This window comes from Curcuma longa, chromosome 3 (assembly GCF_044706935.1).
Source record: "Curcuma longa cultivar G26 ecotype Majalengka, Jawa Barat chromosome 3, ITB_CL_G26_1.1, whole genome shotgun sequence".
In the NCBI taxonomy this organism is placed as follows: Eukaryota; Viridiplantae; Streptophyta; class Magnoliopsida; order Zingiberales; family Zingiberaceae; genus Curcuma; species Curcuma longa.
The window spans coordinates 16634622-16646543 of NC_133863.1; the positions used below are offsets into that span (position 1 = coordinate 16634622).

At 32.2% G+C, this 11922-nt stretch overlaps 1 protein-coding gene across 1 annotated transcript; it reads left to right on the forward strand.

The window, feature by feature from the left end:
* The first annotated feature begins 474 nt into the window (after positions 1 to 474).
* Positions 475 to 10355, forward strand: LOC141824836 (F-box protein At-B). Its single transcript, XM_074712168.1, has 4 exons — positions 475 to 727; positions 3038 to 3243; positions 8703 to 8799; positions 8907 to 10355. Exons 1-4 carry the CDS (start codon positions 542 to 544, stop codon positions 10263 to 10265), a joined length of 1848 nt encoding a protein of 615 aa, XP_074568269.1. The 5' UTR covers positions 475 to 541; the 3' UTR covers positions 10266 to 10355.
* The last annotated feature ends 1567 nt before the right edge of the window (positions 10356 to 11922 follow it).

The following is an 11922-nucleotide window of genomic DNA, read 5'->3' on the forward strand; positions in this document are numbered from 1 at the left end:
TTTTATTATTTTCTTTTCTTTATAGTTTTTGCTCAACCGTGTAAGAGGTTTCTTTGACTCTAGGTTAGTTTCGAAGGAGATCTTAGTAGAACTGTTCATAGTGTTAAACTAGCAACCTGCTAGTTGCAAACTAAGTAAATTTTGTATTTCTTATTTTTTGTTATGTTTAATTTCTAATTAATATGTGTATCCTTACTAATTAGTTAGTAAGAAAAATAAATTATTTATGTTTATAAGTCGCTATTCATCCCTCCTCTTTAAAGATCCCAAACTGCTTCCATTGTACCAACAATCAATTATGAATTTATATTTTTTTTTCATGTTTTTTAACATATGTGATAGGTATTTTTAATTTTTTAAAATGTTTTATTTAGAGTTAATTAATGGTTGAAATATTTTGTGTTGAAAAGTTTAGAACCGACATAAATAATAAAGTTTCAGGGGTTTGGATGTCAATTACGCAGACGGCCGAGTCCGGCCGCTGCGAGGAGTGCCGCGGTGGACCTAATCACCTCGCCGTTCGCCGCTCTCTCTCTCTCCGATGGCGAAGATGGCGATAGATGGAAACCGCCGCGGTCAACTTTCTGAAGCCCTCCCTCAAGCACTGCTACTGGAGATCACGGCGAGGCTCGACCTGGAGTCTCTCTGTTCCCTGGCTCCCGTTTGCAAGTCCCTCCGCTCCTCGGTCTCCCTCAGGATTTCGCTTCTCGCCTCTCTTGATCTCTCCGTTAGTCACTCGGTCCTCCCTTGAACAGTGTTTATTAAAGTTAGGATCTTGTCGTCGTTTTACCGTTTTCGAGCAATTCTTCTCCTGAATACTGGCTATCGAGTTTAATGGACGAAACATTGATTATTTTTGTAATGCTCTTTGCTTTTGTAAATACTGGTATCAATGTTTTCTAGTTTCTGATTCATTGCACAAGTTTCTAGCGCAAGTTTTCCATGTTCTAGGCGGAGCATTGGATTTAAACAGGAAAGTAATTTTCTTCAACGGTACATATATGAGTTATTTCATAGGCATTATACATAATTACAATCAAAACAAATGCACAAATCGTAAATTTCATCTCAAGCATTTGGGTTTGGCTACATGAATTTTATTTCATCATTGAATTTGATGCAAGACTACATTACTACTGATTTCCATATATTTTGAGTCATTGGATTGAAGAGAGTTTAATTTTGTCTCACTACCTCATGCTCCTTCAATCCTAGTCATTTTTTTGCCTTTTCTAAATGCTGCACCCGTAGACACAGGTGGCTGCCTCCCACATTGGATATATGGTTGGTCTAATATCAGGCAGTCTACATGGTCTGCATATGTGTGATATGCAGCTTACATATGTGGAGTGAAAAACTGAAACTGGTAGTTTTTTTTTTTTTTCATTTAAACCCATTTGGTTTTTTGTACTAAATCAAATGAAGATCTTAGTTGTTACATGTGTCTGCACCTTTTCAAATAATAACGGTTTTTATGTTGTTTTTTTTGTCTTGGTGAGTGGTGGCTTGGTGTAGTACTTGTAAATCTTAACTTGGACACTTTTACTGAAAATTAAGTTATATGCATGTTACTTTTTTTTAACCTATTGTACATTGTTAACTAAGATAAAACATTTACATAATACATAATACATGTTTAATATCTATGGTTGACACATTTTTATGTGGAACTATGAAAATAATCCTTTGAGATAGGTAGATGATTCTTTTACACTTCTTAGGTCATGTCATATCAATAATTCATTTCACATAAATAAGCCCTTTTACCTCTAAAAATATCTATAACGTATGAATTGGGGCTTTGGAATTCCCTCGCCAATGGTTATTTTAATCTTTTCATTTCCAGGGGATTGAGGTGAACTTTTCCCTTTATTGGAAAAGGATATTAAGAACATGGGATTTTTTTTCGCACTAAACCAATAAATTGGTTCACAAAATTTTCTGTCATGTGATAGTTTAATATGGAGTTCCAGTAAGCTATTTAGGTATGCTTAGAACGATTGGTTTTAGTTTATCCCCTATGTACGTCGTGTTCTCCTCATTTGTCTTTTTTATATAATTCAAACTTTATTTTTCTCACTAGGTATTAAAGGAATTCAAAAAGGGAAAAAACGAAACAATCAGAAAATATAAAAGCAAGAAAAAAAATTGCAGAGAAAAAGTATGAAGAAAAAACAAATAACTGAGTTACGAGGAAATGAAACAACTGCAACAGATGATATGAGTTCCAAATGTGCTCATGTCGATAGCCTTTGATTCATTTCTGAACATATAGAAATTCTTCTTTACCAAATTGATATGCCTTTCAGGTCGAACAATGTTTTATATTGAACTCCAACCTTCCAGCTATGATTTTATTTCACATGTTTTTGTTCCCTGAAACATGGTTAATACAGGTAATCATTTATGTTAGAGATGAATAATTGTGATTCTTCTACTTATCACTCATGTAGTTGTACACCTATTTCCAACTTCATTCAGATAAAAACCATTTTTATGGGTAAAGTAGAAACAATGTAGATTTATCTCTTCTATGCTGACTTGTCTGCTTTTATAATTTACTTTTATGCTATTTATTAGTTTTTTTCATACTATATTATAAAAATAGGACTTTCATCCTATCCCTCTTGTTTCTCCTTTTCCATTTTCTTTTCTTTCTTATCACTTCTTCAGTGGGTCTTTGAGAAATTTTTGTTTGACCTCTCTAGAGTCTCAGTTTCAAATATCCCAATTTAGCTCAGAAACTTTAGTCAAACTGTGTCAATTTAGACAAAATTGCTCTAAGGGAAGTCTGATGGTTTCGGATAATATTGAGATGTCACTAAAGTCCATGTGCTAAGATGAACTTTAGATGGCTCATTAAAGTCAACAGGCCAGGTTGACAATTGGAACACAGAAGCCATACTGAAAATAAATCTAAATTTGAATTGATATACTCAAATTCACCTTGATTTGACTGTTCTGTACAGTCCATATCTTTGCATGGTGTTAAACTCAAAAGTTGATGCTACAGTTTTACTGTTGGTGTCTGTTGCAGGACATTTCCCCAACCAACTGTTCTCTTAGAAGAATCCTTACTGATAATAAATCCCTCCAAAATCTTATTCTCAACTGCAGATGGCTTGATGATTCTTCAGTTGAAGTTTTTGCAAAAGAAAGCATCCGAGAACTTGTTCTGTTGAGGTGTACAAGGTTCTCTTCTTACATATTCACTGCAATTGGAAAGAGTTGCCCCAAATTGAGGTAAATATCTATGTTCCTAAAAATTTCCATGTTTCGAATAATTTTTAGCACTATTAACTTAGCAACACTAAAAAGATACAAATTACACTTTATGTTATTTGTGGTTCATAAATTTATTTTGATTCTGATGAATTGTCCTTGAAAATCTATTTCCCACCAATTGGTGAATGTTAAAGCCTTTGAGCCATTATTTTAAAAGTTTTCTGCCTAGGCTATATAGGCAATCTCAATAAGGAATCGATTTGTCTAGTTGTTTGGTGCTTTGAGATAGACAACCTTTTAAAAAATGACCTAGGTAGCTTAAGCATTCTGCTTTAGCAATCTAATCAGTTCTAAGCAAGAAATGAAATCTCAAGCTATTTCGTCTGATATGGGCGAAACATCTCGTTCCGCCTGTAAACTGAAATCAACACAGTCACACCTCCTGTGTTGGTGCGCTGAGGCCCAACGGAGGTGTTGTCAGACCCTCGTGACTCATTCAAAGGGATTCTCGCCAGCGTGCAATGAGTATGGAGTCATCGCCAGGCTTGCGGGACGACTCCGGAGGTGTGGTTGGGCTCGCGGGATGCATCCGGAGGCATCACGGGGCTCGCTGGACACCTCCAGAGGTGTCATGCATGTGTGGAACAGGGTACTGACATGAACTTGTAAGGATCTTATGTGAAAAATAACAAATAAACGCAGTAAAAAAATTGATTCCTCTAGAGATCCATGTGAATACAGTATATATGTTTGATCGAATTACCACCTTTGTTGCGTGAACGGAACAATTCCAGCAGCAACTTTGATTCGGCAGATCTTAACACGATCAGAATGATCGCGCTTCTTCGGTATCCACACGAACACGCCCTCCGTTTGTCGTACGAATTCAACCTTCGGAGAAGAACCACCTTTATTGTGCTAACAACTTGGATTGTTCGACCAAGAGGAGAAGAAGAGGAGACTAGAAGTGATCTTCATTAAATGCATTGCAAAAAATTACTTTTGTACTCATCCAATAAATACAAAAGGTTTTTGCCTTTTGCTCTCCCTTTCTTTAATGCTTTATTAATCTCTATTAATGGACATTAATTCTCTTTAGTGGTTGAGTCTAATTGAGTCTAATTAGACTCAATCCAATAATTCAATAGTTGGATTCATTTGAGTCTAACTCAATGAGTATAATTTGAATTAGATTTAATCCAATAAAGTTGGATTCATCTACTCAATGAGTCTAATTCGGATTAGATTCAATCCAATAAAGTTGGATTCATTTAAGTCTAACTCAATGAGTCTAATTCGGATTAGACTTAACCCTATAATCTTATGGTCCGTTATATTTTAGTTAAATTAAAATAAACTCATCTCCAAATCAACATGTTCTTTGTGTGTGACCCAATAAGTTTTCGTAATGTTGGTAATGTCTCTAAAATAACATTTTAGATACATAAGCAATGAGTGACATCTAACAATGCATTATTGCTACCCAAGTAATGAGAATATCAAGATCCGACCTAACCTTTCTGTGTTTATTACCTTATATAACTTTATCCTTCTATCCTCGATATCTATATTGATCCATGAGGTATAGACCGTGTCATCCTCTTATTAATCTTTGTGTTTCTTGATCTCCAAGTAGACTCACTTAACCAAATAAGCTCAATATCTCATATTAACTTATTTGAACATAACCATGCATTTTAATAGTCTTATTTAATCAAGGGACCCACAGATATCACTTTCATTATATGGAAGGGATAGATCCCATTTACATCACTCACATCTCTCCGCATAATTTATTACATATCTAGTGATCGACTTTATAGTTCACCTTGTTACAGGTGACGTTTGTAGATACTAAAGTACACAACTCTTTATGTAGGGAACCATAGTGACTTTCGGGTCTGGGAATTTATACTAATAGTCACTATGAGAATGTTTATGACACTCATATAACAATCTATGAAACATTCTTATGACGGATCAATTCAGTACATATTTTCTCATATAAATCAATGTGTCAACTTGATATCTTATATCCATGACTTGTGAGATTAAGTCATTAGTTGACCTATGTGATAGTCTCAACGTATTAATATTGCCCTTGTATATTAAAGCTTGATTAGGAATAGTTAAGAGTAGTGTTCTATATATATATCTACAGTCTCCCACTATCAATTCAACCAATTGATATGTTTTAGACTAGAACCTACTACCCTAAGACATTATTATATTTATTCATCTGACACTGATCTAAAGTAATAATAATCATAAACTTTGCCTTTTATTAATGAAATATAATATAAAAGTTCTCTTGTCAATTATCTCATAATTGACTCTAAGTGCTAACATTAACAGAACTTTATTTTAATTAAATTAAAAGTTTTAATCAACTTTCAACTATGATTGAGGTAATTTAAATAGGTTTTATTAAAACCTAATAAAATTATCTCATTAATTAATATAATGATTTTAATTAAAATTATTATATTAAAATAAAATAAAATTTTATAAATTATAATTATAAGTTTTTTTAATAAAATGTATTATTTAAATTATATATAATTTCTAATTAATAATTAATACTATATAAATTATAACTATATATTATATAAATCAATAATTAATTAAATAAACTATTAATCAGCTAATATAATTATAATATAAAAATTTTTTAAATAATTTTTTATTAAAAATATAAAAAATAAAAATTTTAATTTCGTATTAATAATTTATTCAAAATCAAACCTTAAATTATTTTTGTAAATAAAAAATAAATTAAATTTCTAAAAAATATTTAAAATATTTGAAATAATTTTAAAATTTTATAAATAATTTTAAAATTTTGTAAAATAATTCTAAAATTTTTAATTATTTAAAAAATTAAAAAATATATTACAAGTCAACTAGAAAATCAACAACCCTATAACCAATCAACTACCAAAACTGCACCAATCGACTTCACTTAGAATCAAAATATTTTGTTCACTCAAAATCTACATCCAAGTCGAATATCATGCTCGAATATCATGTTGACTATAACAAAGATCGACCATTGCATATGCAATCCCATTTCATATAGCTTAATAATTATCATCCCACTAAGTGGGGTTAATTATATGTATCCTCCTATGTTATTAGACTAGATCTCTATTTATTTATTTAGTTTTAAATTATACATAATAAATATATTTATCTAATAATTACTGTATATATAAATAAAAAAGTATTGAAATCATATCGGTACGGTACGATACAGTACTGAGACCGTATCGTTTTGGTCTGGGACAGAAACCTCGACACGGGTCGACTTTAGACCTTGCAAGGAAAATTTTTTTTCCTATAAGTCGCTACTTCATTTGATATTAGAAAATATCTCTAATTCTCCTCATTAGCCCACCAAACACTCGTTTATCCAAGCCTCGCACCTCACATGACTTCCATCTCTCTTTTTTTGTGCAATGTCAGCGGCCTACATGGGTTTTTGATCATTTTCCAACCATCTTTTCTTTTTTCTCTTCCTTAGGTGTGATCTCCCTCTTCTCTTTTTTTTTCTCATTTATTGTTTATTTTTTTATTCATTTAATTTCAGCACACTTAGAATCTTTTAACATTTTGTGCTGATTTTCTTGGTAGCAATTGGAAAATATAAAATGCTTCATTGTTGTTGCCTGTTTAGTGAATTTTCCCATGTTGGTCAAAATTAGAAATGACAAGTTGTCATGTCATTTTAGAAATATGCATGTGTTAAAATTTGAGTGATAATAAACAGTAAAAATAAGAATAACACAAAGAACACAGTGTAAAGAGATAAGGGCGTTGTTTGCAACTTTATGTTTCTACATCTATGACCCTACCATGTCTGGTGCAACAACTCAAAATAAAATCCCTAAACCATTCCTTAACATGAAATTATATTGTGATCATGTTTGGCTGTATCAACCAATCTTGATTTAGATTGATCAAGTTAGATTTGGATTGACATTGGCCTATCCGATTTCAAGCAAGAAATCAGACACCCTTCACTTTTGAGATTTGTAAAATTTAGATTAATCACGAAAAAATGGTTACAGATTCATTAGTATGCAATAAGTTGAGATAGGGGAAGGATTGGAGCCAAAATCACTTGATTCAATCAATTTCACTAGGAAATCTTTCCCAAGCGATAGGGTGGGGAGTAAGGGTTTTTGGACGTCATGTGGGATCATTGAGCTGGTAATAGAAAAGTGATAGATCCAGATTTATCGGAGTCACTTGGGAGATCACATTTTTGACATTTTGAGAGGAAGAGAGACATTTGGTTTCATGCAAAAGTGGAGATGTTGGAGGAGAATAGACCAGTGTTGATGTATTTTCTCAAGCATTCTTGAGGAGGAAGATCAGGAACGTTCTCTTTATCTTCTTCTCCTCGAGCCTGCTTGAGGTGGACGACCAGTAGTGAAGTTGCAATGTCGTCTTTGTTGTTGCTACACTGCAGGGCAGGATTTGGGAGAAGTTATTATTAATTATTTAAATCAGATTAATTATTTAAATATAATTTATTAATTCATTTGTATTTTCTTAATTCTGAATAATTAGATCTATTTTAAATGATTAATTGAAATAAATAAATTTAATTTAAATAATTAAAATTAGTTAAATTCAATTAGATTGATTGAACTTGTTAGATTAATTTAAATCATTTAAATTAATTAAATTTGATTGCAATTAAATTAATTAGTCTAATCTTATTGGTAATTAATTAATCTAATTACAATTAATTACTTTTAAATTGGATTTTAAATCTAAAAATCACTAATATTAGTTAAATATTTAAGCTTTATTTTTTAATCTGGTTTTAAATTTAATTGAATTAAATAGAATTTAAATTAGTTAAATTCATTATGTGTAATTAGATTCATAAGAATTAATTAAAATTAAGTTAGAAGTCATTTAGTTAACACAAATTAAGTAAATTAAATAAGTTTTAATCAGAATTAAAATTGCTTAAAATTCAAAATTAATTTAATTAGAATTAAAATTGATTAAATAGAATTGAATTAACCTAAATTTATTTGAATCATATTTTAAACTTGATCATGTAATTTACTAATAATTTTTATTAATTCAAAAAAGCAATACATGTTGGAGTATCACGATTGAAGGAACGTTTAGTTGGATTCAGATGATGAAAGCTTAAACAAATTGTCCTACCAAACAGCATATATATTTATATTCTACTCCATTCTCGAATAATAACTAATAGTATTTCTTGTTAATTTCATTCCATGAACCAAATGCTCTATTAAGGTTCATATACTTTGAACATCTTCTCAAAAGTCTTAACTCGTGATTCCCTTCCTTTTCGTACATGGCATTGTAAGAGAGAACATTGAGAAAGTAAACTTAGATCACAGTTATGAAATCTTCATTTATATTGTTCTCTTAACATTTAATTTCCTCTTTCTAGCTTAATCTATCTATCACTGTTTTCGTGTCAGAATGTTCACAGTGGAGATGAAAAAAGTGAATGATGAACCAGCTGCTTCCTACAATAAGTCTGTAGGACAGATGCTTGATAGGTGCTTATGCTTGGAGGTAAACATTTAACTAATAGTTTCAACTTTTTACCTGATCGATAGTAATCAGGTTACTGATATAACGACAATAAGCGAGTTACTAAACTGTGATATCTTGTTTTGCAGTCTTTCAGTGTAAAATTATATTCTGCTCATGATTACTTTTGTAGTCTTTGGTCCTTCCAATTGACCATCCCCCAAACGTTAAAAGTTTTGCTGCTGCAGCCTATATCGGATTTGCATGCAAAGCAGTTTATTTGCAACTGTGGAGTTGGAGGATCAGATGAATGGTTAGCCGGTGTGAGTATGCCTTCTTCAGGTCCCATGATTTGTTCCCTGCGATCATTAACTCTTGTTGTAAGCCAAATAACAGATGGACTTGTCTTTAGTATCACAAGCAATCTTCACCATTTGGTTGAGTTATGCCTTGAAGATAATCCTAGGGAAGGGTCTTCTATACAAAATGACTTGACTAACAGAGGTTTTGAGTTACTTGGATCTTTTGGAAAGTTGATCAGTCTCTCTCTCACACGGGGTAAGAAGTCTCTAACCAAGTTTAAAATGGTGAATGATGTAGGTATTCTCTTGCTTGCTGAGGGATGTGGAAGGCTTGAATCATTGAGATTGGGAGGGTTTGCTAAAATTACTGATGCAGGCTACAGTTCTATTCTTCGTTTTTGCAAGAATCTGAAAAGATTGCAAATTGTGAACGGAGTTTTGTTGTCAGATTTGACATTTCACAATTTTGCACCCACTGGAAACCTCACCGAAGTGAGACTGGTATCAGGCAAATACATAACCAGTGAAATTGTAGAGTATCTTTCTTTATGTGAAAATTTACAGGTGTTGGACCTCTCGTGCTGCAGAAACATTGCAGACGAAGGATTGAACTCAATATCAAGATTGTGCAAGTTGGCAACATTGAATCTCAGTGGGGTTGACATTAGTGATGAGGGCTTGTCCGCACTTGGTGGTGGGACTTCCCCTATAGAGACTTTGAATCTTAGAGGTTGCAAAAGAATCACAGATAGGGGCATAGTTATGATGCTGTGTGATAGTGTTCTCCGTAAAACTCTGGTTACGCTTGATCTTTCTTACCTTTCCTTATCAGATATAGCTATCGTTGCTGTTGCAGAAGCTTGTACAGAAATCAGTAATCTGTGTATCAGGAACTGCTTTTTTGTCAGTGATGCATCTCTATCTGCATTAGGTTCACCTGAAAGATCCAGAGGCAAAAGATCACTTAGAAAGCTTGATTTGTTCAACTGCTGCAGATTGTCTGCTAATGTGTCAAGAATGATCAGACATCCGTTCTTTTGTGGTCTCCGATGGTTGGGTGTAGGGAAAACAAGGTTCTTCTCGGAAGGCAAAGATGCACCCGTGGAGCTTTTGAGCACTAAGCCTGGTCTAAGCATATGTGCCATGGGTTGTGAAATCGGCTGCAAGGATGGTTGGCAACATCATGAAGGCGGCGCCGTTACCTAAATTACTTCATTCACGTCTAGATATTTTGAATTTGCTTGTTCGGAAGTGCAGTTTTTTTCTTTTGATCAATGGACTTGGACCTTTGCTGAAGTTTTGCATGCTTCTATAATTGTTTTGCAAAATCATTGTCCAAGCATCATCAGCTCATTCTGAGTATATTTTGAAGTTTTTTGGAATCTCAGTCAGCTTAAGCCATGTGTCTTATTCCACACAGCCTCTCCCCTTTCGATGCCTGAGTTTACAGCTGCACTAGTTGATGAAATTTTCCGAGGAAGTCATTGTACAACAGTTCATGTGCAATTCGCCTTATCGGATGAGCTACCAGTTTCAGGTCTAATTATTGCCTTTTTTGCCAAGTAATTGTCTTAGAGGATTCCTTAATTCTAGATGTCTTGTTTATTCGATATCTGCGATTTGCCTGTGATATTTAGATCATTTTCTTAATGCATATCAATCTAGATCGCCCCAAGGATTTTGATAAGAAGAAAAGAAATCACTTGTCTATGTATTTGAATGATTAGTGCTAGTATGAGAATCTTCTATCATTGGGAAAAGAAATCATGGCTAGAGGTGGCTGACTTGCTTATCGTCGTGTATCCTTCTATAGGGTTTTATTTGCGAATTCATTCTGTACTCCCTTTGTTCCTCATCAAATTGCGATACCACAAGGAAATGAGCAAGGTGAGTCATTGAGTTTACTATTATAGATGATAATCTTGTGCCTAAGGTCCTTTTTCTGCAAAAAAAAAAAAAAAAAAAAAAAACCTTAGGCACAAACCTTCCATTTTGTTAAGTCTAAGGGCATCTGACTCGCTTAGACTCTAAGAGGGATAAACTTCATATGTAGTATTTTATCTTGAATAAGGTCGATTATCCCCACTTCTACGGGCGATCCAACTACACTAAAATTTATGTTTTGCAAAAGATAATGAGAGACTTGGAGGCGAGTCCAATGAAAATGAAGATGTTGGTTCACAATAGTTAAATTTATTCCAAATAAAAATGAGATAAATCTAAATAAATATCTATAGGAAAGTTATTAAAAAGAAATGAAGCAAGAGAAAAATAAGGAGATTACATTAATATTAACATTTATAAATTTTATTTTATTTTCAAAATACCTCCCATTAAAATTTTATTTCATATTTTTAAATTATTACCCAAATCACTTGCTTAAAACTTCTAAAAAAAGCATTTAAGCAAAATCAAAGCGGTATACGTTCCATTTCTAATTAAAGTCAAATGGATGTTTCATTTGACTTGAACCATCTAAAATGCCTTTACTCATTCGGTTATGTGCTAGCTCTACATGTTATGTAAGTTAGATGTTAAATTTTATTGTGTAAGTTAGATGTTAACTTCTATGCTTCTACAATATCATTTTGATTTTATTTTTTTAAGTGATAATTTAATTAAAATAATATTTTAATGAATAAAATAAATGATAGAAACTTTATATTATTTATTATATTTTAAATGAATATAATTTAATTATGATTGAGTATGTAAAAGTTAATATATAATAAGGATGAATTCATATTAGATAAGATGTTTATTTAATTTTAATTGAAAATGAAATGTTCATGAAATTTTAATTGAAAAGTGAGATGTTATTGATGGTTACACAAATTATTTTGACATTAACAATATTAAAAAA

Bases quoted from the DNA above. Each gene is read 5' to 3' on its own strand.
- LOC141824836 (XM_074712168.1), top strand. From the start codon at position 542: ATGGCGAAGATGGCGATAGATGGAAACCGCCGCGGTCAACTTTCTGAA. The intron at 728-3,037 runs GTTAGTCACTCG...TGTCTGTTGCAG, and splicing joins TCGCCTCTCTTGATCTCTCC to GACATTTCCCCAACCAACTG. The intron at 8,800-8,906 runs GTAAACATTTAA...CTTGTTTTGCAG, and splicing joins ATAGGTGCTTATGCTTGGAG to TCTTTCAGTGTAAAATTATA.